This window comes from Microcebus murinus, chromosome 10 (assembly GCF_040939455.1).
Source record: "Microcebus murinus isolate Inina chromosome 10, M.murinus_Inina_mat1.0, whole genome shotgun sequence".
Taxonomy (NCBI): Eukaryota; Metazoa; Chordata; class Mammalia; order Primates; family Cheirogaleidae; genus Microcebus; species Microcebus murinus.
The window spans coordinates 65656883-65684678 of NC_134113.1; the positions used below are offsets into that span (position 1 = coordinate 65656883).

General features: G+C 32.5%; 2 protein-coding genes across 10 annotated transcripts in view; one reads left to right on the forward strand and one right to left on the reverse strand.

Moving 5' to 3' along the window:
* Positions 1–27796, forward strand: part of USP15 (ubiquitin specific peptidase 15) — a 355507-nt gene that overhangs the window by 250845 nt on the left and 76866 nt on the right. For 5 of the 9 annotated variants that reach the window (XM_076007448.1, XM_076007447.1, XM_076007449.1 and 2 more), the window contains 4 exons: positions 114–241; positions 8659–8789; positions 11777–11917; positions 20434–20560. In XM_076007448.1, the coding sequence (XP_075863563.1) occupies positions 114–241; positions 8659–8789; positions 11777–11917; positions 20434–20560 (527 nt within the window). Of the gene's footprint in view, positions 1–113; positions 242–8658; positions 8790–11776; positions 11918–19645; positions 20414–20433; positions 20561–25468; positions 25625–27796 lie in introns of those variants that run through there. The other 4 variants (XM_012782357.3, XM_012782358.3, XM_076007453.1 and 1 more) reach the window with 3 other exon arrangements.
* LOC105880951 (small ribosomal subunit protein eS27-like) lies at positions 18072–18402 on the reverse strand. The gene has a single exon (XM_020287528.2). It carries the CDS (start codon positions 18400–18402, stop codon positions 18151–18153), a length of 252 nt encoding a protein of 83 aa, XP_020143117.1. The 3' UTR covers positions 18072–18150.

Consider the following 27796-nt stretch of genomic DNA (forward strand, 5'->3'; position numbering starts at 1 on the left):
TAATCCTTTGAAGTAGATATGTACTTTAATATACAATGAAATATCAAAAATAGATAGCTCTCCTGCTGTTCCTGTATTTCCAGATATTTTAACTGATTTCTTTTCTTTTCTAGGTACTTAGTTGATAGTCGCTGGTTCAAACAGTGGAAAAAATATGTTGGCTTTGACAGTTGGGACAAATACCAGATGGGAGATCAAAATGTATATCCTGGACCCATTGATAACTCTGGACTCCTCAAAGGTCATTATTTTCTTCCTTCAGTCAAATTATAAATGTGTTAAATTTCAATATGTAAATGTCAATGGATTGAATGTGGAAAATGTTAATGTAAATAAATTGATAAATTAGAAATGTCTTTGCATTATTAGATTTGACCTAATGAACTTAGGTTATCCTATTATAACTAGTTATTCTGTATCATGACAAATTTTGTTCTTCATTTATAATGTAATAAGGGTTTATTAAACCAGGGTTTATTAAACATATTTAAATGAAGATTGTAAATTAGAAAGCACTCTCTTATTATTTTGAGGAAATGCTGTTACCACATTGTTTTTCCTAATGGACACATCCTTTTTTTAAAGTTAAGGAGCACTGATGTATATTTACATTATTGGATTTTTGCATTAACTTTCTATAACTTTGACTACTTGCCAGTCCTTCTATATATACCTCTTACTACATTTAAAGGGAATAAAATGTAAGTACCAGAACTTCCATTTCTGGCCAAGATAGAGTAACAGGGACTGGATTTACCCTCCCATCTGAACTAAATAAAACCCTGACAAAATATATGAAACAGCAATTCTCAAAACACTAAATATCAGCCAACAAAAAACAGTGATCCTTGAGAGATGGGAAACAAATGAGGTAAGCCCTCTGATTGCCTTCAGCTTACTACCCGGTACATTGAAAGAATTTCCAAGATACAGCACAGGAAGGAGAAATTCGTGCAGTTCCTTACAGTCTCCCTTAGTTGAGAAGAAAGGATTTGAACTCCAGAGAGACCAAGGCTGCTATAGTTTTCAGGAGGGTATCAGAGAGGAGCATGCAGCTCAGAGAGAGCAACCTAAAGACCTCCAAGAGCATCTGTCTTAAGTTTTCAATTGATAAGCACGTTTCATGTGAAGAAGCTACCCAAAGCCAGGGAAAGAACCATCCAAAAAATTATAGGGAACAATCAGCGAGGCTGATATAAAACTGGGAATAATTTGTGTTCCCAGCAGCTAGAGTGGAAAACCTCATAATTCACTAAGAACATGTTTTATCTCTGTAATAGGTTGAAATTAATTTGTGACCTGTTAATCTGAAAACATAAAACTATCTCCAAGTAGTTTAACTGCATTTCAGAACAAAACTCAAGTATTTTTAAGAATATAAAAATATCCAGAATCTAGCAACATAAATTGATAACATTTTAGATCTGACCAAGTAATACCTGTCCTGCAAAGAAGCAGGAAAATATGACCCATAATGAGAAGACATACTAATCTTCAAAAAAAAGGTATCTCCCTCAAAAGAGTGGAAAAAAGTTAATAAAAAAAGATGAGACAAATACAAAATAAATAATAAGATGGTAGATTTAAACCCAGCACTGTGAATAATCACATTATAAATATATACACCCCAATTAAAACTGTAGATTGGGTAAAAGAATTAAAACCCAACTATTAACTGTCTATAAGAAACTCATTTTAAATGTAAAGACACAGATAGATTAAAAGTAAGAGATGGAAAAAAGATAATACCATGCTCTGGTAAGCAAAATTCTAAGACTGACCCCCAGTGACTCTCACTCTTTATAATCCTCTCCCCTTTGAGTATGGGTGGAACCTGTAAATAGGATGAGCTATCATTCTGATGGCTACATGGTAAAAAGAGTTTATCCTGGTGAGCTTAATCTAATCACACCTGTCCTTTAAAAGCAAAGAGTCTTCTCTGACTACTGGCGGGAGAAGGCACAGAACTCAAGCATTCTTTATAGGGAGGAGAGAGAGGAGTGAAGCATGCCTCCAATGTTTAGAATCTCTAGCCAGCTTGATTTATGAAGGTATTTTCCTGTCAAAGCCAGTTCATAAAGACTGGGAGAGGTGGTGGTTTATTTAGTTTCACAGACACCAATGCAAAGCTACAGGAGCTTGAAGAATCAGGGAAATACAACACAAAGAAACAAAATAGATTTTAAAAAACTGACCCTAAAGACATGAAGATGAATTGCCTGACAGAGAATTCAAAATAATAATAATTATCTTTAAGAAGTAGTACATTGAGTTTCAAGAAAACATAGCTAAATAAAAATCAGGAAAATGAAAATCAACAAAATGAAAACATCAGCAAGGAGGTAGAAATTTAAAAAAAAAGCAAACACATTTTGGGGCTGATAAATACAATGACTAAAAAATTCACTAGGGGTTTTCAACAGTAGACTTAGTCAAGGAGAATTGGCATATTCAAAAGACAGACCATTTGAAATTATCCAGTCAGGAATAAAAAGAATGAAAAAGTCTAAGGAACTTATGGGACACCATCAAATGAACTAATGTACACATTATGGAAGTTCCAGAAGGAGGAAAGAAAGAGGTGCAGAAAGCTTATTTAGAGAAATAATGACCAAAGCTTTCCAAATGGGAATAGAAGTGGACGTCCAGATTCATGAAACCCAAGAAAAATTTGTACAACACTATTAATCACATGACCTAATTGACATTTATAGAACATTCTGCTGAAAAGTGTACGCATAGAACATTTACCAAGGTAGACTATATTCTGGCCCATAAAACCTGTCTCAATAAAATTAAAAGGATTCAAATCATAGAAAATATGTTATCTTACCACAATGGAATAAATTAGTAGTTAATAGCACAAAGATAGCTGGAAAATCTTCAAATATGTGGAAACTAAAGAACACATTTCTTCATAACCTATGGGTCAATGAAGAATTCACAAAGGAAATTAGAAACTTAAATGAAAATGAAAACAGAAACATCAAAGTTTGTGGAAGGCAGCCAAATACTATGTGGATAGGGATTTATAGCACTAAACACAAAAGGAAGGTCTCAAATCAATAACTTTGGTTGCCAATTTAAGTATAAAACTAATAACAAATTAAAGCTAAAGTAAGCAGAAGAAACAAAATAATAAATATCAGAAATTAAATAGAAAACAGAAAAATTGATAAAAAATCAATGAAACCAAAAAGCTGTGTGCTTTTAAAGACCAATAAAAGTGGTAAATATCTGGGTTGACTCATCACAAGAAAAAGACAGTTACCAAAATCAGGAACACATAAATGTAACATCAATACAGAATCTGCAAATACTGAAAGGACAGTGAAGAAATATGAACTTGATGCCAATAAATTCAGAAAATTATTAATATATGAAAAAGATATATTTCTTGATAGGCACAATCAAAGCTCATTCCAAAAGTATAGATTGCCTGATAGTCCTATATCAGATTTAAAAAATGGATTTGTAGTTTAAAACTTTCCACTAGGAAAACTCCATACACAGATGGTACCACTGGTAAGTCCTATCAAACATTTAAGGGAGAAATAATACCAATTTTATAAAAACTCTTCAAAAATTGAGAGGGGCTACTTTCCAAATTATACTATGAAGCTTTCATTAACTTGATACCATAATCTGACAGAGACATTTCAAGAGAAGAAAACTACACCAATATCCCTCATGAACATAAATGTAAAAAGTAACAGAATTTTAGCAAACCAAAATTCTGATTATCTTATATATAATATAGAAATAAATATAAAAGGATACTAAAGACAAAACAGAAAAATAGAAGAAAACTTTCTAAAACAGTAATGGGCAGCTATGAGAAACCTACAGGTGACATACTCAATGGTAAAAGACAATGTTGTGAACATTAGGAAAAAAATATCACTTTCAGCTCTTAGATCAACATTGTACTTGAGGTTCTAGCCAGTGCAATAAGGCAAGAAGAGCAAAAGGCATACAGATTGTACAGAAAGAAATAATAAAACTGTCTTTATTCATAGACAACTATCTGTATATATAGAAAACTCAGTGAAGTCCAAAAAAACTAGTAGAAGTAAAATGAGTTTAGATTACAGGATACAAGATCATCAATAGAAAATTTATTGTATGTTATACACTAAAAATGAGCTATCAAACTCAAATTTTAAAAATATATTGTATAATGGCATCAGATACATAAGAATAAATCTGACAAAATCAGTACACGATTGGTACACTGAAAACTATAAATATCACTGAGAGAAATTAAAACCTCAATAAAGAGAGAAATTGTATTGGTAGATCAGAAGACTCAATATTGTTAAATTGCCCTTTTCTCCCTAATTAATCTGTAGATTCAACACAATTCCAATTCACCTTCCTAGTAGTCTTTCTAAATGTTGAGATTGAATTTATAATGCCATAAATTCATCTTTTAAATTATACAACTCAGTGATTTTTAGTATATTCACAAAGTTGTGCAACCATCTAATTCCACATTTTCATCACTCAAGAAAGAAACTTATTTGCAATCATACCTTATTTTCTTCCTCCCCCCAACACCTCTAGCCCTAGACAATAATAATCTGCTTTCTGGCCGGGCGCGGTGGCTCACGCCTGTAATCCTAGCACTCTGGGAGGCCGAGGCGGGCGGATTGCTCAAGGTCAGGAGTTCAAAACCAGCCTGAGCGAGACCCCGTCTCTACCATAAAAATAGAAAGAAATTAATTGGCCAACTAATATATATAATATAAAAATCAGCCGGGCATGGTGGCTTGTGCCTGTAGTCCCAGCTACTCAGGAGGCTGAGGCAGGAGGATCACTTGAGCCCAGGAGTTTGAGGTTGCTGTGAGCTAGGCTGATGCCACGGCACTCACTCTAGCCTAGGCAAGAAAGCGAGACTCTGTCTCAAAAAAAAAAAAAAAAAAAAAATCTGCTTTCTGTCTCTATGGGTTTGCTTATTATTCTGGACATTTCATATAAATGGAGTCACACAATATATTTGGCTTCTTCCACTTAAGACAGAACAATGTGTTCAGATTTCATCCATGTTTAGCATGAATCAGTACTTCATTTCTTTTTATGGATGAATGATTTTCTACTGTATGAATATTGTGCGTTTATCCACTCATCAGTTGATGGAGTTCTTTTCACATTTTGGCTGTTATGAATATTGCTGCTATGAACATTCATGTACAAGTTTTTGTGTGGATGTATATTTTCTTTTCTCATGGGTATACACCTAGCTGTGGTTGTTGGGTCATACAGTAACTCCATTGTTTAACTATTTGAGGATATGTGAGATTGTTTTCCAAAGTAGTTGCATCATTTTACATTGCTGCTAGCTGTTATGAGGGTTTCAGTTTCTCCACATGCTTGCCATTACTCGTTATTATGTCCTTTTTATTATTGCCATCTTAGTGGGTGTGAAGTGGTATCTCATTCTGATTATGACTCTCATTTCTCTGGTGATTAGTGATAAATATCTTTTTCTGTGCTTTTATATATATTTTTGGAGAAATGTCTATTCAGATCCTGGACCCGTTTTTTTAGTTGGGTTATTTGTCCTTTTATTGTTATGTTTTAAGAGTTCTCTATGTATTCTGGATACTGGACCCTTATCAGATATATAATTTGTGAAAATTGTCTCCCACCCTGTGGGTTGTCTTTTTTACTTTCTTGATGGTATCCTTTGAAGCACAAAAGTTTTTAATTTTGATGAAGTCCAATGTACCCATTTTTTTCTTATGCTTTTGGTATCAGAAAGCACTGCTGAAACACAGGTCACAGAGATTTACACCTGTGTTTCCTTCTAAGAGTTTTACAATTTTGGTTGTTATATTTATGTCTTTGATCAATTTTAAATTGATTTTTGTATATGATGTGTGGTAGCAGTCTAATTTCATTCTTCTGTGTGTGGATGCATATTCAGTGGTCCTGTAGGTTTTTTAAAATAGAAATTGACAAGCTGATTCAAAAATTCATATGGAAATGCAGATGATGTGGAAAGCCAAAACAACTTCGAATGTTTTGAAAAAAAATTACAGAACTTAACACTATCTAATTTCAAAACTTATTTTAAATCTATAATAATCAATCAGTATAGTCTAATATTGGCATAAAGACAAATAGATCAATTGCCCAGATTAGAGAGTGCAGAAATAGATCTATATATTGGCACAAAGACAAATAGATCAGTTGACCAGATTAGAGAGTGTAGAAATAGATTTATATATATATATATATGTTAATTTGATTTTAGACAAAGATACAATAGGCATTCAGTAGCAAAAGGATAGTTAAACAAATGCTGCTTGAGCATTTGGGTATTTATTTGCAGAAAAACTGAACTTTGATCCACATATGGCACCGTATACAATGGATTATAGACCTAATTATAAAAACTAAAACTTACAGGAAATAAAAGGAAAAATCTTCGTGATATTGTATTAGGCAAAGATTTCTTGACTATGATACAAAAAGCACAATTAATAAAAGCAAAAAATTGATAAGTTGTATTTCTTTTTTTGTTTTGGGTTTTTTTCCCCCAGCAACTGTGGCCTGATGATTTTTATTTATTTGTTTTGTTTTGATAAATTGTATTTTATCAGTAATAAAAGCTTCTTCAAATGACACTGTTAAGAAAATGAAAAGACAGGCTGGGCACGGTGGCTCACACCTGTAATCCTAGCTCTCTGGGAGGCTGAGGCGGGCGGATTGCTCGAGGTCAGGAGTTCAAAACCAGCCTGAGCAAGAGCAAGATCCCGTCTCTACTATAAATAGAAAGAAATTAATTGGCAACTGATATATATGTAAAAAATTAGCCGGGCATGGTGGCACATGCCTGTAGTCCCAGCTACTCGGGAGGCTGAGGCAGTAGGATCGCTTGAGCCCAGGAATTTGAGGTTGCTGTGAGCTAGGCTGACGCCACGGCACTCACTCTAGCCTGGACAACAAAGTGAAACTCTGTCTCCAAAAAAAAAAGAAAATGAAAAGACAATCCACAGTGTGGGAGAAAATATTTACAAATCACATAATTAATAAAAAAAATTGTATGCAGAATATGTGGAGTTCCTAAAACTTATTTTGAGGAAACCATAAAACCTGATGGAAAAAATAGGCAAAAGATTTGAATAGATGTTTCACCAAAAAAGACAGTTTTCATGAAGCATATACAAAGATGCTCAACATGATTATTAGTATTAGAGAAATGAAGATTATAAAACCACAATGAGGTACCATTATATATGTATTACAAGGGTTAAAATTTAAAAGACTGATCTATGCCAAACTCTCCTACAGTTTCTGCATATGTAATGTAGTATATCCACTTCAGAAAATGGTCTGGTGGTTTCTTAAAAAGTTGAACATACATTTACTATAGGACCCACTCATTCCACACCTAGGTATTTACTCAAGAAAAATGAAAACACTTATCCATGTGAAAAGGTGTGCACAAATGTTCATACACTGTTATTTGTAATAGAAGAAACTGTGAACAACCCATATGCCCATCAACACCCAAATGGATAAAAAAATTTTAATATATCCATGTAATGAAATCGTGCTCCACAATTAAAAGGAACTATTGTTATGTAAAAACGTAGATGGATCTCAAAATAATTATGCGGCATGAATGAAAACGAACAGAAAACAGGACGTACTATTTTTATATAAGATTCTAGAAATGCAAATTTGTCTATAGTAACAGAAACCAGGTATCTTCATATAGAATTCTAGAAAATGCAAAATATGATAGTTACAAAACCAGAATAAGTGACATTCTTCAAAAGCTTTCTTGCTTCTTGATTTACATTGTTAAATCTTAATAGGAATAGTATGTTCTCATTATCGAAATGCTACCAAAAATAATTTTGTTTCCCCTGTTAAGACTAACTCAGAACAAGAAAAATCTCCTGTAAGTTGAATATAACTCAGTGAGCTGTTTCTGCACTTTGGAAATTCAAATAGCCAGATAACAAATAAGTCTCAGATTAGGTTTAGGTGTGAATCCAGAAATTTCTTCTAAATCTTGGGCCTTCCCTGCACTAAATTTTTGAGTTTAACCAAAAATTTGAAAGTGGATCATAGAATTAGAACCACATCTGAACAATTACCTTCATTTTAGATCTTGAGAGGAATCCAGATTGTGGGCCTTCTGGAATAATGAGATAGGTCACAGGATTCCCTTTTATGATTTCTATCATGGTTTCCCAGCCTATGTATCTTGGATTTGTTGTAAAAGGTTATTGATTTTCTTCCAAATTTTCTATATCAGCTGACACTAGAATGTTACTGCTGTAACCACTGCTGTTACCATGTGAGGGATCTCTGATAATCAAAATATTTTTGAAACACTCTTCTGTCAGGTCTGTTGGGAAATAATTACTCTTTAGTATTCTTTTTTTAGAGCCTAAGAAAGAAAAATTATGTTTGCAAGCACTGCTTTTTGACTAATGGTACAAATTAAGTTTTTAAAGCAACAGGTTCTTTTGAGATATGTGGGGGATTTGATCTTCTTCAGAACTGTTTTCAAAACTCATCATTTTAAATACTTAAAGTAGTCTTCATGAGTTTAATTTGTAATGTATAAAACCAAAGTGTTTATTGGTATCTATTATTGTTTCTTTTTATGTATTGAGTTTATTTTTCCTTTTGCAGATGGTGATGCCCAGTCACTTAAGGAACATCTTATTGATGAATTGGATTATATACTATTGCCAACTGAGGGCTGGAATAAACTTGTCAGCTGGTACACATTGATGGAAGGTCAGGAACCAATAGCACGAAAGGTACATTTTAATAATAACTTAATATAAATATATTTTTCTTGAATAGTTCACATTTTATTCTTAGTTCAGTAGATTGTGAAGACTTGTCATGTATCTTGGAGAAAAAAGCCAGCAAAATGTCACTGTATACTGTATTATTATAATGATAATAATAACAGCTAACACATAAAGTGGGTTTACTTATGCTAGTCACTGTTCTAAGGTTATTACATATTATTAGCTATTTTAATCCTCTCTGTAGAGAGAAAACTCTATTAAAGTAAGTATATTTATCCCCATTTCACAGATGAGGAAATGAGAATAAAAAAAGAAGATCATGGTCTTCTAAAAGTCATATCAGGATACAAAGTTAGGCAACCTGACCCTGTTTTCTGTGTTGCACAGCTTTTTTGATACAACAGTTAGAAAATAATAAAGAAACTAAAAGTTGATGAAATATTTTTTGCAGCATAAACATTTTTAAACTCTAATGTGTGGTTTTTCTTTATATTCCTTATTTTAAAGTTTTAAAATTATAGTCTAGAGACATTAAAAAATAACCAATTTTCCTTATTTGGGGGGACTAAAAAGTGATAAGTGAGGGTATTGCTATAGTAGAATACCAAATACTCAAGGTGAATCAGCCAACCTTACACAAATATTTGATTATTTATTCAGGGTGGGGTGGGGGGGAGAGGATAGAGAGGGGCCAAAATTTCTTGGCATAATTATTTATCTGGTTTGGGTTTTTTTTTTTACACAGAAACAATTAAAAAGTTGAATTAGATAATACAAGGGTAAAAACCTAGTAGACCAAACCTTATTTGGAGTTATTGGGAACTGATGCTATAGATTTGCCATATTAACAATTTGTATTTGTATATCTATGGTTTAGGTATACAAGAAGCTAACCTTGGATCTTGTATTCTAAATAGCACTTGAATATACCTTTTATTTAGTTTAGTTTTGTTCCTTAATTTCACTCAGCCACTTCAAAATTAGAATTCCTGTCTTGTAGGAATGCTAGCCTTAAAATATATATTAAATGATCTAGGTGTTTTATCTATAGTTGCTGGAGAAGCATGTTGGCCAATTGAAGGATAGCCTGTTTAGTTGTAAAACTATCTAGAAGGATTTCATTTCTCAGATAAAAGAAAATCTGTGTCCAGAATACCTTAAAATGTCTTAAACTGTATTACTTTAATCTTATATACTTTTTTCTTATAAATGTAGCACATTATATACTACAAGTGTATAATATATGACATTATACATTAATCTGTACACAAACAGATCAACCAATAATTTCATTGCCATTGCTACTCTTTGAAAGACTCTTGCAATTTTTTGAAACCTGTGTCTGATAAAGTGAAAAAGAAAAAGAATCATGAAAACTTCACACAAATAGAAAAAAAGTTTGAGAAGTCTATTAGGAGACTACACACTTATTTTTAATAAGGTGTATAGAATTTATTCAGCTTGTAAAATAGTTTTCATACTTTAATATGCATAAAATTGCCTGGAGTCCCTATTAAAGATACACCTTCTTCCAACATTAAATGAGTGGGTCTGGGAATTTGCATTTTCATTTTAACTATGCTGTACGAGACTGATGCAGGTGGAATTCAAAGAAGTAAATTGATCAGCCTAACTTTGAATTTCACCAATCTCTGATTGCATTAAAGAATCTAAGATTGGTGATGCCCCTAGATATCATGTAGAAAGAAAGTTAAACATCATCTTGGGCCTCAAGACATCTCTAAAATGTTTCATTTATAGTGTGCATATTTAACTTAAAAAACTAACAAAAAGAAAACGGAAATATAAGGAAACCAAAATCCAAGAGAAACAACAGACAACCGAAACAGACTCATAAGAAATCCAGATAATGGAATTGTTAGACTTAAAGTGTGCTTATTATGCTAAAATAAAAAATACAAAATTGAAAAGTAGGGCAAAGCTATTAAACAAGAATCAAATATAATTCTAAAACTTATGATAAGAAAAATTCATGGACTTATTGTTTGGGAATAATACTAGACTAAACAGAATTGAAATGAGAATTTGTAAACTAAATGATTTTTCAACAGAAAAATATATTCTCAAACTTAGACAAAAGAATGGAAAATACAGAAAAAATCAAAGGCATATATTGAATGTGGTGAATAAGTTTAAATTATATACATATTATTGGAATCTTAGAGAAGAATGAAAGAATAGGATAGAACTAATTCTTGAGGCAGTGGTAGCTGAGAATTTTCCTGAGCTGAGAACAGTATTAAGATTCAAGAAATACTATGCATCACAAGCTGAAAAATATAAACAAAACCATACTGAATAAAAATATTGAAAAACAAAGGCAAAAAGATATTTCTAATAGTAGCCAGAGAAAATGATATATTATTTTCAAAGTAAGGATAAGACAAAGAAATGATTTCTCAAGAGAAATGATGGAAGCCAGAAAACAATGTGTTATCTTTAACATGCCAAAAGAAAACAACTACCAATATAGAATTCTTTGACCAAGGAAAGAATCCTTCAGAAATGAAGGTGAAAAAAGCCATTTTCAGACAACTAAAAACTATAGAATTTGTTATCAGCAGACCTGCACAAGGAAATACAAAATAGTCTTCAGAAAAGAAGGGAAATTATTACAGATGAAAGCTTGAAGACACAGGGAAAAATGTAGACAGACAAAATATAAATATTATGAGTAAATTTCAATATAGATTATTTAAAACAGAGATATAATTTCTTATGGAATTGAAAATATATATAAAATTAAACTACACAACAATATTAGCATATAAATGAAGATCTAGCCCTACAAGATATCATTCAATAATACCCAACTCCTCATATCCACATTCTTCAGTAGTCCCCTTCCATGTTGTACCAGGGTTAGTATATGTGGCCAGGAGCATATAGCAGAACTCATGGTACATCTTTTTCAAGATTAGGTTATAAGACACACAGCAGCTTACACGTTGGGTGCGCACGCACTCTAGCTCTCTCTCTTTCTCATTTCTCACTCGGGGGAATTCAACTGCACATGGCGAGGATACTCAGTCAGCCTATGGAGAGGCCCACATGGTGAGGAACTGAGATCTCTGGCCAATAGAGAGGAACGGAGGCCTGCCAACAACCATGTGAGTGACCTTGGAAGTGAATCCTTTAGTTCTAGTTTAGTTTTCAGATGATTGAAGCCCCAGCCTATGCCTTGACAGCAATGAGAGACTCTAAGCCAGATCAATGCAGCTCAGCTGCTCCCAGATTCTTTACCCTCAGAAATGCTGTGAGATAATGTTTCTGTGTTAACCTAATAAGATGGAGGGTAATTTATCAGGCAGCTGTAGATAACTAATAGTCATCTTAGTACCTGGAAGTAGGGTGCTGACATAACAATTACTTGAAATGTGGTAGTGGCTTTGGAGCTGGGCAATGTGTAGAAGCTGTAAGAACTTTTAAGAGTATAAGTGAAAGTCTAGAGGGCTTTGAACAAACCGGTAATAGAATAGTACACTTTGAGAAGGCTTCCAGTGAGGACTTAAAGGAAAGTGAGGAAAATGTTATTGGAAAGTGGTCTTTGTTAGGTAGTGGCAGAAAATTTAGCAACATGCTGCCTACAGTAAACTGGAAGATAAAAAAAAAATTATCTAATGAAATTGGGATCCGTCAAAGTGTTGAAAGTACTGCCTAGTTTCTTCTTGTGCTGCTTTTAGTCAGATATGAGATAAGAAAAAAACTAAAGAAAGGGCTGTTAAATAAAACAGCCAAGATTTACTAGTTTTGCAGATTCGAAGCCCTTCCAGATGGCAAACGGTGCTAAAACTAAGAAATGTTTCTGAGCAAAGATCAAACTCAGGACACTTTCAGAAAGGCATGGCCTAAATTTGAAGCCAAGGATGTAACTAAAATTATGTCAGAAAAGTCAAAGTTGGTGCCTCAGAATACTTTTCAGATAAAAGGTCCTTTATAGAATATAAGTGTATGCTTAAAAATTGTTCTCTCAATAATATTGAGGGTGTTTTCTCAGTGTGTGGCTTCTAAGAACAATAAGGCTTCTAAGAAGCTTAAGGGTAATCCCTCAGCCTTCTCAGTATAAAGCCAAGGTAAAGAGGACTTATTCTAGAAGACATTTGAGGGTATGACTTTTGTCTAATGGAATGAATCCCAGTAAGAGTCAGTGGAGATCTACATTGTTTTTTAGAGAATTACATCACAAAACCACTGTCATCTTTGACTACAGAGACAGTATAAAATGAAAGAAACCTTTGATATCCCAGACGTCTATAAGCAAGAATCAGGCTGAAAATTTACTCAGCTGCAAACATGTGCTAACTTGTGAAAAAAGGATGACTCAGAGAGCAGAGCCAAACGTTATGAAAAGTTCTCCTCAGGCAAAGGTAGAACTGCATCCTAGTCAAGGCACTTCTAGTATTTGCCCAGGTAGATTTCATAATTGCTATGCCCTATTGACTACTTTGTACCTCCTATTTTCTCCCCTTTTAAAACAGGAGTATTAAAAACGTTATGTTCTACATGCATCACTGTTTTATTTTGGATGTATGTGGAGCATAAAACTTGTCTCTTAGTTCAGGACTATAGATCAAGAGGAACTACAGTAGTCCCATCCCCCTGATCTTCAGTTTTGCTTTCCGTGATTTCAGTTACCTGCAGTCAACTACAGTCTGAAAATACTAAATGGGAAATTCTGGAAATAAACAATTTATAAGTTTTCAATTATGTATCATTTTGAGTAGCATGATGAAATCTTGTGCCATCCCACTCTATCCCCTCCAGCACATGAATCATCCCTTTGTCCAGTGTATGCTCACTATACTCTACCCAACCTTTAGTCATTTAGTAGCCATCTAGGTCATTAGATCAACTGTCGTAGTGCTTGTCTCAAAGGTCAGTAGTAGCCTAATGCTGCATCACAGTGCCTATATCATTCACCTCAGTTTATCTCATCACCTGAAAATTTTATCATCTCATATAATTACAAGAAGAAGTGTGAGTACGGTACAATAGGATACTTTGAGAGAGAAGGAGAGGCCACATTCAAGTAACCTTTAGTATAGTCTATTGTTATAATTGTTCTATTTTTTTTAATGTTCTTCAATCCTCTGAAAATTATTTTATTATTAGTTATTATTAATCTCTTTCTGTGCCTGATTTATAAATTAAAATGTATATATAGTTATGTATACATGTGTGGAAAAAACATAGTGTATATAGGGTTTGGCGTTATCCAAGGTTTCAGGCATCCACTGTGGGTCTTGGAATGTATTTCTCTCAGATAAGGGGGGACTGCTGTACAATCCAGATGCTTAGGAAACTATACCGAAGTTCATCTGTACCTGAATCAGATATAGATGACAAATTTCTGAACTCTGAGTTGATGCTAAATGGGTTGAGACTAGTGGGTTCCTTTGAAGTACATGAGTCTAATTTGTATGTTGGGGGAAGCAGCTGTGAATCATCAAGGGCCAAAGAGTATACTGGGGTAACCAGCCTCAAAGATGCTCCCCAGTGAACACAACCTCCTAGTATTCACACTCTTGTGTAATTTTCTCCCACATTGTACCAGAATTGGTCTGTGTGACCAGTAGAATATGGCAGAAATGATGGAATGTCACTTCTGAGATTAGTTCACAAAAGATACTGGTACTTGTATATTAGGGTTCTCCCTCCCTCTCAGATCACTCACTCTGGGTGAAGCCATATATGTGCACTGCAGGTAGCCCATGGAGAGACTCACATAATGAGGAATGGAGGCCTGCCAACAGTCACGAGTGAGCTTATAATCAAAAGATTTGAACATGATTAACCACTATGACCTAATTGACATGTACATTGCACTTAGTCATTAGAAAGTACAAATACCTCCTAAGTAGAAATTTTTAGCAAAATTGACCATATGCTGGGCCATCAAAATCTCAGTAAACTTCTAGCGATAGAAATTATTTGGTATATTCTGTCTCTCGTGGGATTAAGCTAGGAATCAGTAACAAAAAGATACTTGATTATCCTTCAACTACATTGAAATGGAATAATATACTTCTATGTAATCCTTGAATCAAAGAGAAATAAAAATGAAAATTAGACATTTTAAATTGAATGATAATGAAACTATAACTTAAAAGAATGGCTTAAGTAATTATTAGAAGGAACTTTATAGCTTAAATGCAAATATTGGAAAAGAAGAAAGTCTGAAAATCTGTTGTTTCAAAAAATTAAGAAAAGGAAATTAAACTTACTGAAGATGATGTATTATAAAGTAAACATTTATAAAAGAGAAAGTAAACCTACGCTAAATGAACAAAGTTCATTTACTATACTATAAAGAACAGTGGAATTAGATCAGTAAAATAAAGATTTGAGTCCTGGCAAGATTGACCAAGAATAAAAAGAGAGAGTAGACATAAATAACTTGTATTAGGAATGAAAAAGGGGACATAGCAGAGCCTAAAGAATTGTTTAAAAGACTATTTTTTGAAGAACCTTATGTAATAAATTGAAAATTTAGATAAAATAGAAAATTGCTAGCAAAATACAACTTTTAAAAATTGATGCAGTAAGGCTGGGTGCAGTGGCTCACAGCTGTAATCCTAGCAATTTGGGAGGTCGAACCAGGAGGATCACTTGAGGGCAGGAGTTTGAGAGTAGCCTGAGCAATATAGCAAGACCCTGTCTCTACAAAAATTACAAAAGTTAGCTAGGTGTGTTGGCATGTGCCTGTAGCCCCAGCTACTTGGGGGAGACTAAGGCAGGAGGATCGCTTGAGCCCTGAAGTTTGGGTTTGCAGTGAGCCATGATGATGCCACGGCACTCTCCCCCAGGCAATAGAGTGAGACCCTGTCTCCAAAAAAAAAACTTAAAAAATTGATGCAATAAGAAATCCGAATTGACCTATGTGATTGAAGAAATTGAATCATTAATTGAAAACTTTTCCACAAAGAAAGCTCCAGGCCCAGAAAGCTTCACCAGTATATTCTACCAAATATTTAAAGAAGAAATATGCCCCAGTGCTATACTAACTCTTCCAGACAATAGAAGAAGGAATATTTTCCAACTTATTTTATAAGACTAGCATAAACATGACACCAAAACTGGAGAACAGTATAAGAAAGAGAAATTATAGCCTAGTCTCATTCATGATCCTAGATGATTAATTCCTAAATACAATATTATTAGCAAGACAAATCCAGCAGTATGTAAAAAGGACAAAAATGACCAAGTTGAGTTCTTTTCAAAGAGTACAATTTTGATTTAAATTAGAAAGTCACTCATCATAATTTTGGTATTAGCAGAATGAAGAAGAAAAATCATCTCAATAGACGAAGAGAGAACACTTGATAAAGCTCAACATCCATGTATGATTTTTTTAAAAAAAAAAAAAAAAGAACTCTTAAAAATAGAAAACTAGGAATAGAAACCTACTGCAAACATTGTACTCATTGGTAAAATATTAAAAGCTCTCCTTCCCAGATCACAGGGACAAGATAAGGATAACTGTATTGGAGATATTAGCCAGTGTGGTAATACAGTGAACAAGAGTAAAGGTTGTAAAATAAAACTGTCAGTGTTCTTGTAAGACATGATTCTAGAGGTTTAAAATTCTAAAAATATGTCCTGATAATTAGAATTAATAAGTGTAGCAAGGTAGTCTGATAGAAGGTTAACATAGAGAAACTGATTGTTTATCAGCAGTACATAAAGTTGAATCTAAAAATAATGTTTACAATAGGCCAGAATACTTACGAATAAATCTAACAAGAATGTGCTTTTCTACACTGAAAATTACAAAGCATCAATGAGCAAAATTAAAGACCCAGTGGATTTTGAATCTAGGCTGGGGGCAGAACCTAAATCCACAGTCACCAAACTTTTTGGTCACCAAACTTTTTCTATAAGGGATCAAATACTAAATATTTTCAGCTTTATGGGCCATTTGGTGTCTTTTGAAATTACTTAATTTTGCTGCTTTAGACTTAAAAGTATCCATAGTCATGAAAGCAGCTATAGATATAAATGAATGGACCTGGCTATGTTTACAAAAAAGCATTATATATAAAAATAGATGGTAGGTAGAATTTAGCCTGTGGATCATAGTTTGCCCATCACTGATCTGGGTGTTGGTTTTAATGTCTGCCAACATCACAAAAAGAGGAGCAACTGAAAATTATTTGTCTCTTACTTAGAGTGAACATATGTCAGTCACCGTCTATGAAGTAGTCTTTCATTGCAAGACTATGAAAGCTAAGTGGGAAATCTTTAGGTTAAAAGATACATAAGAGAAATATCAGACTATTGCAATATGTGGGCTTTATTTGGATCTTGATTCAAAATAATATAAATGAGATAGGAAAAATTTAAATACTGACTGGATATTTGGTATTAATGGATGAGTTTTAGTTTTTTAGGTGTGATAATGGTATTGTGGTTATGTTCGTGTTTTTGTTTCTGAATAAGTATATCCTTTCTATTTGTGGATGATATGTCACATGTAGGATTAATTTCTTATACATTAAGAACTGTGGATATAGTTATTTACCTGTCTTTACCATTAACTGTTTTCACCCTTACTCCAGGAAGTGGGTCAGATTTTCTGCACTAAATGTAGGTGCTCAGTAAGTGCTTCTAAAATGAATGTAGCTAGCTCCTCCAAAATATTAAGTCTATTAGGCCCAGTGTTAGTAAATTGTTTGGTACCAAATTTCTTTAGAAATTACTTTTGTTTCTCTTTCCATTGCAGGGCGGGGAGGCACTTGGAATGAAGTAAATTTTCTGTGAAACTTCCACACACAGATGTAAAGAGTAGACTACATTAGGTTTATCAAATTTATTTATGGCTTTGTAAAAAATGCCCTATATTCACAACAAAAAATAAACAAATAGAAATTATATTTAATTCTGCATAAACTTGTATTTCCCTCACACACTCAGTAAAGAGACTTCACCTTCACTGTGGCCATGAATTCGTGACAATATTTTTATATATCTATAAGTCTTAATATTTACATATCCATAATTCTTAAATTTTAGACAAGGAGTTAGATTTCATTGTATGCTCACTATTTATGGTAATGTAACAGCATTATAAATCACTTAGAATAAACATTATAACTGTCATCAATAATTCTGAAACATAACTATCATTTCTGAATATTCCCATTCTAATCTTATTTGAAATATATATTTTAATGGTTATAATAATTAAGTAAATATAACTTTGTACCTTGTTTTTCATAACCTTATTTCTTTCTGTTACAGTCTTCATAACCATCATTTCCGATGTTTCTTTTTTTTTTTTTTTTTTTAATCCAAAATGTCTTTAGTTTATTGGGATGATTTCCCATTCATTCAAGCAGGATACTTAGTGCTGCTTCCTTCTGAAGGAACATCCTTCTGTAAGCCTTGCTTTTCCTCCTATAGGCTGGCAGAGGACAGTAGAGCAACCAACACACAAAACTACTGTTTGTGCGTGGCTAAACACAGTGGTGATTTTGTAGCATCCTGGGCATTTCACATCCATGAAGTAGGAATTTGGGCTCTGCACCAGACGCTTCTTCTTGTGTTTCCTCTTCTCTTCTGGTGAGGGAAGAAGGAGATCCTTTGCAAGAGACATGTTCTCGTGGGAAGGCCGTCACTGTTGGAAAGTCCAATGTTTATTTTCAATGCCAACATTTTTAATGAATATAGACTTTATGTGAACAAATATAGAGAAGACTATGTAAATAATCTACATATGAACATAATAACACTGACTTATAAATATGCTAATTATTTTTCTGTTATGGTGTTATTGTTTTCAAGCTTTAATAATATAGTATAGTCCTTTCAAATAAAAATAGTTGAGGAACAAACTCAAAATTTTTTTTAAAAAGAACAACTTGTTAATATACCACTTTATATTAGGTAGTAAGATGAATATCTTACAAATATAGGAGTATTCTGAGTAGTGATGATTTTAGCAATAAAAGATGTTGTTGGAGAGAAGAAAAAAAGGAGAAAAATTCTGAATCCCAATAGTGTGGATTTTGAAATAATCTTGATGTTTTGTTTTCATAGGTCTTACAGTGACTTTCTGACAAATCAACAGATTCTTTCCTAATACTATTAGTATTAGAAAAATTGTCATTTTAAGACTATATTATTTAGAAAATATTTACTTTAATATTAATCATAATGAGGGATTTTCTTATTTTTTATTTGTTATTTTATCCTTTCCCTGTTCTGTTGTTGGTCATTCCATTTCCTTTTTTTTCCCCTGTGAAAATGAGGCCTACAGGTTACCTCAGTTTTAGCAAACCTACTAGTGATTAATAGCTACCTTAATATAGTATTGTTTCAGGATTTTACTCAGATATTGAGTCCTAAAACAAAAATTTCTAATTGATAAGAATATTCAATTCCTTGTGTTTCTGCTTAAATATAACTGCAAGTTACAAGTTATCAAATTAAATATTGCTACATTATTAACCTCAAGGTAAATCAGCATAAGAGGTTTAAAACAAACCTTTATAGTTAAGAGTTATAATTTATATATTCATTTTATAAAATAAATTAAGTTTGTTAGCAGAAGGAGAGGTGTAGGGTGTTACTTGTTTTAGAAATTTGTAGCAAGCATAATTAAGAGAATATATATGACAGAGTATCATAAAAATTCATGTTCGATTAGATGCTAAATATTAGATAAACTGCATTAGAATTTTTCAAGCTGAAATAATTTTCCATGCAAGTGAAAGACAAGCTTGTAAGTCCCTTACTGAATTGATAAAAACTTGTGAGTACATCCAGCAGTCATTTGGAGCCTCCCTTTTGCCATATTTGTCTAATGTATCACATATCAGCCCTATTACTATTTTCAGAAACAGTATTCATGACTGAAATCCTACAGTTAACCTTTAGAAGATCAAAAGGAAATATACTTGCTTAAAAGGTGACCCTAATATATACATATTTTCTCTTTTTATGCTTTATTGCTTGCATGTTTAAGAGCTTCTTTTTTTTTTCATTTGTTTCATAGGATTACTAAGTTTGGATTTAAATGTCAAAGTCATTTTGGGATGAAACTAACATATCGGTTACAAGGCCATAGCTGAATAGATTGGCAGCAGTAATTTGGAGTTATCATTTTAAAAGATTTATTTTAACATACAGAGTGATAGCCATTGTTAGATGAAATTGTATGAAACTTAACTTTTTAAAGGTTTTCTACTTGGGGTCACTACTAAAAGCTAGAAGTATGTCTATCTTTAATCAGAGCTGTGTTTATATTAATATAGAGAGGGGGAGAAAGAAAAAACAGATATACATAGTTATTTTGGGTAAACTTTTTCATCATAAAAACAGAATGTATTCATTATCTATAGTGTACTGAAGTATCTTCATAGATCAAGAGAATGTTTTTCCAACCTCTCAGCTTAATGTTTTTAAATCATGATTATTCCTCTTTTAAATATTAAAATTTCTAAAAATGTTTCTTGGTTTTGAATTTTCTGCTATCCAGTATCTTCTGTTTTATATTAGCAGTTTTAATTATTACTGTTTTTCATTGGATCTGCAGGTTTTTCCTAAAGCCTCTGAGAAATATATTGCTGCTAGAGTGAAATATATTCGGATAACTAACACTGCTTTACTTTGTTTCATTTTTTAGGTGGTTGAACAGGGTATGTTTGTAAAGCACTGCAAAGTAGAGGTATATCTCACAGAATTGAAGCTCTGTGAAAATGGAAACATGAACAATGTTGTAACTCGAAGATTTAGCAAAGCTGACACAATAGGTAATACAAGATCCTATCTCTTTTTTAAACCATAGTTATTAGATATTTAGTTATAATTCTCTTTGTTATATGCCACTAGAATGGTACCATTTAAAAAATTTATACATAAATGTTACAGATTCCCAGCCTTAATGCAGTATGTCTTAGAGTTAAAAAATTACTTATTGTTTCTGGCTGTTTTTTATTTATTATGTGAGTTTAATGTTTGTGCTATTTGGGTTTTTTTTAATCAAATATTTACTGTTTTAAATTAGCATTTGAAAAATGTGTATCAGTTTGTAACATAATATAAAATAGAGCTTTAAATAAAAACTTAATTAAAACTAGGCAAGATAGCACAGAAGATGGCAATTAGTTATTTCCTTTTTTCTCTATTTATTCTTGTATACTCTAAATACAGTTAAGTAGCTAAGGCAACAGTCTTAGCATTGATACATTGACTTTTTCTGTAATAAATAGGTTAGGAAGCCATAGCACCAAACATAAGTGTACCTAATTCTCTCTGTATATTTATATCCCTATAGATATTAAAATATATATGATCTTTTTATTTAAAAGCCACATTTTATGATCAAGACTGTATTGAAAGAAGTGTTTTTAAAATGAATGATTATAAAACTTAGTAAAAATTGCAGTATTTTTTGTTTCATAACAAAACTCAACATAATTATAAAAGATAGTTATATTTCATTTCAAATAACATTGTTGTAAATCAAGATTAATGGTAATAACACTGATCTCATTGGAAAATCCAAATGGACATTGGAGGACCATGTAGAATTCGGGATGGATGAGAAATTTACACATTTATGTATTATGGAACTGTGTAAGATTTCCTTGTTGAAACCAGTAATTCAGTACACTTTAATTAAAAGTAAATGAAAGTTTTTTGTAAGTGCATTTAGCTTTCACCACTTACCAATTCACAGCAAGAAAATACTATTAACTCACATTTTTAATGAAATAGTTTTCTTCAAGTACCCAATGCTGAACTAATACTAATGTTTTCAACAAATAAAATATATTCCCCTTTCTTTATTTAGATCATTTATAAGCTTGAGATTCAATTTTAGTAAATACATATAGTCATCTTTCTAAAATGAATGCTTAAAATATAAAGATTTTCATATATAAATATTATTTCAATATAATTATCATTATGGATAAATTTTTTAACATTTGAATTTCCAGTTTTGTGGAATATATTCAGGAAAATAAAACATTTCTACATACTAAAAACTGAACGTTTTCAATATATAAAAATTATATTAATCATATGAATATGTACATAATAAGAATCAATGTCTAAGAAGTATAGTCCTACTTGGGCAGTGCAAAGGCCATGTATATAACCTAAGCATTTGTACTCCTGCAATACTCTGAAATAAATAAATATATATGTATATGAAGCATAGTCTGTTAGAATTAATTCAGATTAATCTCTGAAATATATATTCCAGCCAATTGGAATATAAATGAGAAGCTACCTCTGAAAATAGTTGATATAGATGTTTTCTAGTTGTTTTAAAAATTTGGCATTTTCTTCTCTCCTTACCTCATTTTATCTTCTTTTTTTTTTTTTTTGAGACAGAGTCTCGCTTTGTTGCCCGGGCTAGAGTGAGTGCCATGGAGTCAGCCTAGGTCACGGCAACCTCAGACTCCTGGGCTCAAGCAATCCTACTTACTGCCTCAGCCTCCCAAGTAGCTGGGACTACAGGCATGCGCCACCATGCCCGGCTAATTTTTTCAATATATATTAGTTGGCAAATTAATTTCTTTGTATTTATAGTAGAGACGGGGTCTTGCTCTTGCTCAGGCTGGTTTCGAATTCCTGACCTCGAGCAATCCGCCCACCTCAGCCTCCCAGATGCTGGGATTACAGGCATGAGCCACCATGCCCGGCCTCCTTACCTCATTTTAATAGGAAAATTACATATAAATACAAGGTTATCAGTAGTAGTATTTTAGAACATTATTTTACTGAATATTTTAAAACTCATATATGAAAATCAGCAACTGGTTTAATTCAAAACAAGCATTATTGAGTTCTCATGATAAGTACAATGTAGGAATTTGTCAAGGTGATACATAATTTATAAAGGATCTCTGCTTAAAAAGTTTATGATCTTGCATAGATTTTAACCAACATGCTTTAAATATACTAATACTTTAAAATACTAGATACATTAGATATATACCTTAGACTTATATATGAACTGAATTTTTATATAACTGCAGTTTCTTGTAATATAAGATCACTGTTTTTCAAACTGGTTTGTTGATACTTTAGTAGTTCATTAAATAGTTTGGGGAGTAAAGAGAATTGAATGGCAAATATTAGAATACAAAATGTCAACAGATATGTTTGTGTCCTGGATCGCAGTTTATTAACATAGCTGCGAGATAACTAAGCTGCAAGATCTAAATGATTTACCATGTCAGGACTAAAATACTTTGCCTTTGAATATATTTCTCTCTAAATTGATATATTTGGGCATTAGACATGTTCTAGTCCATGTTGGACATGTTGTAGGACATTATCTAGATAGATAATTTTTATTTTCCTTTAAGGATAACCACTAAAAACATAATTTTTTAATTAAACTTTTTGAAAAATGCTTTATGTTTATAAAATTATTAATAGAATTGGTTGAAATTCTTATTAAATATTTCTACTAGAAATGTTTTTCACAACAGTTTTATTTCTATTATGTGTGTTAATATTTTTCTACCTCTGTATGCTTCTCATTAAATGATTAATACAGTTGGATTAACACGTGCTCTCAGTCCTTTGACATTCTTGACTCCTGTGATCTTGACCTACACCCAGCCTCAACCATCAGTTTCCATAGTTATTCGTCAGACTATTGTTATCTCTAAGTACACTAGCCAAGTCTCAAGTTTAGCATTCTACTTTCTGGCCACCACTTTCTCTGCTATCATTTTCTCTTGAGCCTACTACATTAGACATTCAAATCTACCACTTGTTTGGCATTGCTTCTGTCATAGTATCTCTAACCTCCCATTGCCAAATCCAGTGGTAATTTAGAAATTTCCCATTTTCTTAACTTGCCAGCAAAATTTAACATAGTAAACTACTTTTCCATCTAGAAACACTCTCTTCAAATGGCTTCCAGTACCCAGGTTCTCACTGGTTTCATCTTCTCAGAGTCCTTTGTAAGACCCTCTTCATACTCCTGATCTCAAAACATTAGTAAGTCTCCACGTTCTCTCTTCTTTTCCTTTGTGATTTCATCTGGTCTCTTGGCTTTAAATATTTTCTGCATGTTGTTATCTTTTAAATTTATATGTCCTGCCCAAAACTCTCCCATAATTCCAGTTTCAGCCATTCCATATCTTCACTTGTGTATCTGATAAGCATCTCAAGATGATTATCATGTATAAAACTAAACTCCCTTCTTTCCCTTCAAAACCTACTATCCTGTCATTTTTCCTCATCTCAGTAATTGCCACTTGTGTTCTATTATTGTAGCTCAGGCCAAAAACTTTGGTATGATTCTGATCCCTTTTTCACCCTACATGTAATCTAAAACATATCTTTTTAGCAATTTCTTCAGAATTTATTCTCAATCTGACCACTTAACACTACCACCTTCATTTGGATTGCAGCGGTAGCCTAATCTCCCACCCTCAACTCCCTGTAGTCTCTTCTTCACTAGCAGCAAAATTAAACATTTGAAGTGTTAGTCAAGTCGTCCCACTTTTCTTCTTCAAACTCCTCAATGGCTTCCCGTATCACTCAGAATAAAATAGAAGTACTTTCATAGCTCACAAAGTTCTATATAATCCTATAGAAATACCTTTATGGTTTGATTTACATCTTGCTCATTCTACTTCAGCCACACTGGTGTGCCAAGCTATTATAAAACATGCCAAGGACATTCACACCTCAGGGCCTTTGCATTACTCTTTTTTCTGCCTATAATGCTCTTCCCCCACGTATAAGTAGATTGCAAAATGTAATGAAGAGGAAACTTCCATATATGCTATGCTTCCATATAATATGCCATATGTTTGTATATAGCATATTATGTTCATAAATACCTATATCTGTATTAACAGAAAAATGTCTGGAAGAAGAAATATCAAAAGCTAACAGTGGTCATCTCTAGGTAGACATTTTATTTATATTTGTCAGTATTTTTGACATTAGGAAAAATTTATTCATTTTTATAGAAAGACTAACCCAGCTCCCTTTCTTGGCTTCTTCCTCTACTTTCCTTCCTAGGTAATGTTCTGTTTCTTGATCTGAGTGCTGTTTACGTGGATGTGTCTACTTTGGAAATTTGCCACATTATATGGATGATTGCATTTTTCTGTATGCATGTTCTACTTTAATAAAGGAACAAAAAAAATGCAATCTCACCAAAATAGAAGGCAGTATTGACAGTACATTTATTTTATGTGTTTATGTAATTATTTAAATATTCTGGGTGATTTGCTTTAAGTTTTGAGATATGCTGTAAAATTTGCTCCTGATTTAATGCCCTAATCAAAATCTCATTGACTATAAGACTTTTACAGAACATTGGCTGCCAAGTAGAATATCAACAGTGTTATTGGCCAAACTTAATTATGTAGGATAGGTATAGGTTTTTCTGTTTCTTCAGAGAACACATATCATTAAGTTTAATATTTTATAAATAATGCTTTTTCCAAAACTAAACAACTATTCTGAAATTTAAATAATGTATTCTATATTATACCATAAAATATTTTAATTACAGTTTTCTTGAGGTAAGTTATTGACCAGAATTAGATATAGTGGTATTATCTAATATTTCCTTCTAATACTTAAAAATTGTAAAGACTTAACTGTAGGCACTGAAACTAAATTACATCTGTACTCTCAAATATGTAGATAATCCTGTGTCTTATTTTATACAGGTTAAGCTGCTGATGTTTGCAAAAAAAAGTCACCTACTCATTAAGATAATTGATTTAGAAAGGAGGAAAATACATAGTTTTACCTTGAAAATACGAAATTTTGAGTAATACAGACATCTCTTCAAACAAGGCACTTTCCTTTTTATTGTGTCCATATATTCTAGTTAGTGATTCAAAATGTAAATTATATTCTATTTAATATAAACTATTCTTAAGTTTGTTATGTTATAATTAAAAACATGTTCCGTTTGTTAAATCACTTAATCATACTTTCATTTTAACTTCTAATTATCTTCAGAAAATATATTGAAATGTAATGTGTCAAAAGTTAAAGTTCACCCTGTATAGCATAAATTATATTTTTGTGTTAATTGATTGAACTCTTTTACCTTTTGAGGTTTTCTTGTTTGTGTTTTTAAAATTTTTTTCTTTATTCCTTTTAATTATTATGGGTACATAATAGTTGTATCTAGGGTACACGTGATGTTTTGATACAGGCATTCAGTGTGAATGAATCAAATCAGAGTAATCGGGGTATCCATCACCTTAGGCATTTATCATTTCTTTCTGTTAGGAACATTCCAGTTCCATTCTTTTAGTTATTTTAAAGTATACTCTAAAATTTTTTGTTGATTATAATTACTTTGTTATCAAATATCATTCATTCTATCTATATTTTTGCACCCATTAACCATCCCTACTTTATCCACTCCCCATCCCTGCTACCCATCCCTGCCTCTGACAGCCATCATTCTACTTCTCTGTCTCCATAAGATCAATTGTTTTTAATATTTAGCTCCTGCATATGAGTGAGAACATGTGAATTTGTCTTCCTGTGTTTGACACAAAATGCTCTCCAGTTTTATCCATGTTTTTGCCAGTGGCAAGATTTTATTCTTTTCTGTGGCTATCTAATATTCCATTATGTATATATACCATAATTTCTTTATCCATCCATTTATGGGCACTTAAGTTGATTCCAAATCTTGGCTATTATAAATAGTGCTGCAGTAAACATGGGAATGTAGATATCTTTTTGATATTTTAAATTCCTTTCTTTTGGATGTATACCAGCAATGGAATTGCTGGGTCATAGGTTGTTCTAGTTTCAGTTTTTTGAGGAACCTCCATACTGTTCTTCATAGTGGTTGCACTAATTTACATTCCGACCAATAGTGTACAAGGGTTCCCCTTTCTCCACATGCTCACCAGTATTTGTTACTGCCTTTTTAATAAAAGCCACTTTAACTGAGAAGTTAGATGATATCTCATTGTAGTTTTGAGTTGCATTTCTCTGATGACTAATGATGTTGAATATTTTTTTTCATACACCTGTTGGCCATTTGTATGTCTTATTTTGGGAAATGTGTATTCATATCCTTTGTCCATTTTTAATCAGATTATCGGACTTTTTCCTGTTGAGTTGTTGGAGCTCCTTATATATTCTACTTATCAATCATTTGTCAGATGAGTAGTTTGCAAATATATTCTCTATTTTGTGGGTTGTCTCTTCACTTTTTTGATTGTTTTCTTTGCTGTTCAGAAGCTTTTGAATTGATGTGATACCATTTTTCCAGTTTTGCTTTTGTTACCTGTATTTTGGGGATATTAATCTAGAAGTCCTTGCGCAGACCAATGTCCTGAAGTGTTTCCCCAATGTTTTCCTTTAGTAGTTTCATAGTTTCAGATCTTAGATTTAAGTCTTTAATCCATTTGATTTTATTTTTGCATATGGCAAGAGATAAGTGTCTATTTTCATTCTTATGCATATGGATATCCAATATTCCCAGCACCATTTATTGAAGAGACTGCATTCCTCCCCCCACCCCCAGTATGTTCTTAGCACCTTTGTTGAAGATAAGTTCATTGTAGATATGTGGATTTATTTTTGGATTTTCTAATCTGTTCCATTGGTGTATGTGTCTGTTTTTATGCCGGTACCATGCTGTTTTGGTTACTACAGCTCTATAGAATAATTTGAAGTCAGATAATATGATTCTTCTAGTTTTGTTCATTTTGCTCAGGATGGTTTTGTCTATTTTGGGTCTTTTGTGGTGGTTCCATGTAAATTTTATTTACATGGATTATTTTTCCTATTTCTGTGAAGAATGTCATTGGCATTTTGATGGGGATTGTGTTGAATCTGTAGATTGCTTTTGGCAGTATGGACATTTAAATAATATTGATTCTTCTAATACACGAGCATGGAATATCTTTCCTTTTTGTGTGTGTCCTCTTCAATTTCTTTCATCAATGTTTTATAGTTTCCATTATAGAAATCTTTCACTTTGGTTAAGTTTATTCCTACGTATTTTATTTTATTTGTAG

Coding starts and splice junctions, on each gene's coding strand:
- LOC105880951 (XM_020287528.2), bottom strand. CDS start 18,402: ATGTCTCTTGCAAAGGATCTCCTTCTTCCCTCACCAGAAGAGAAGAGG.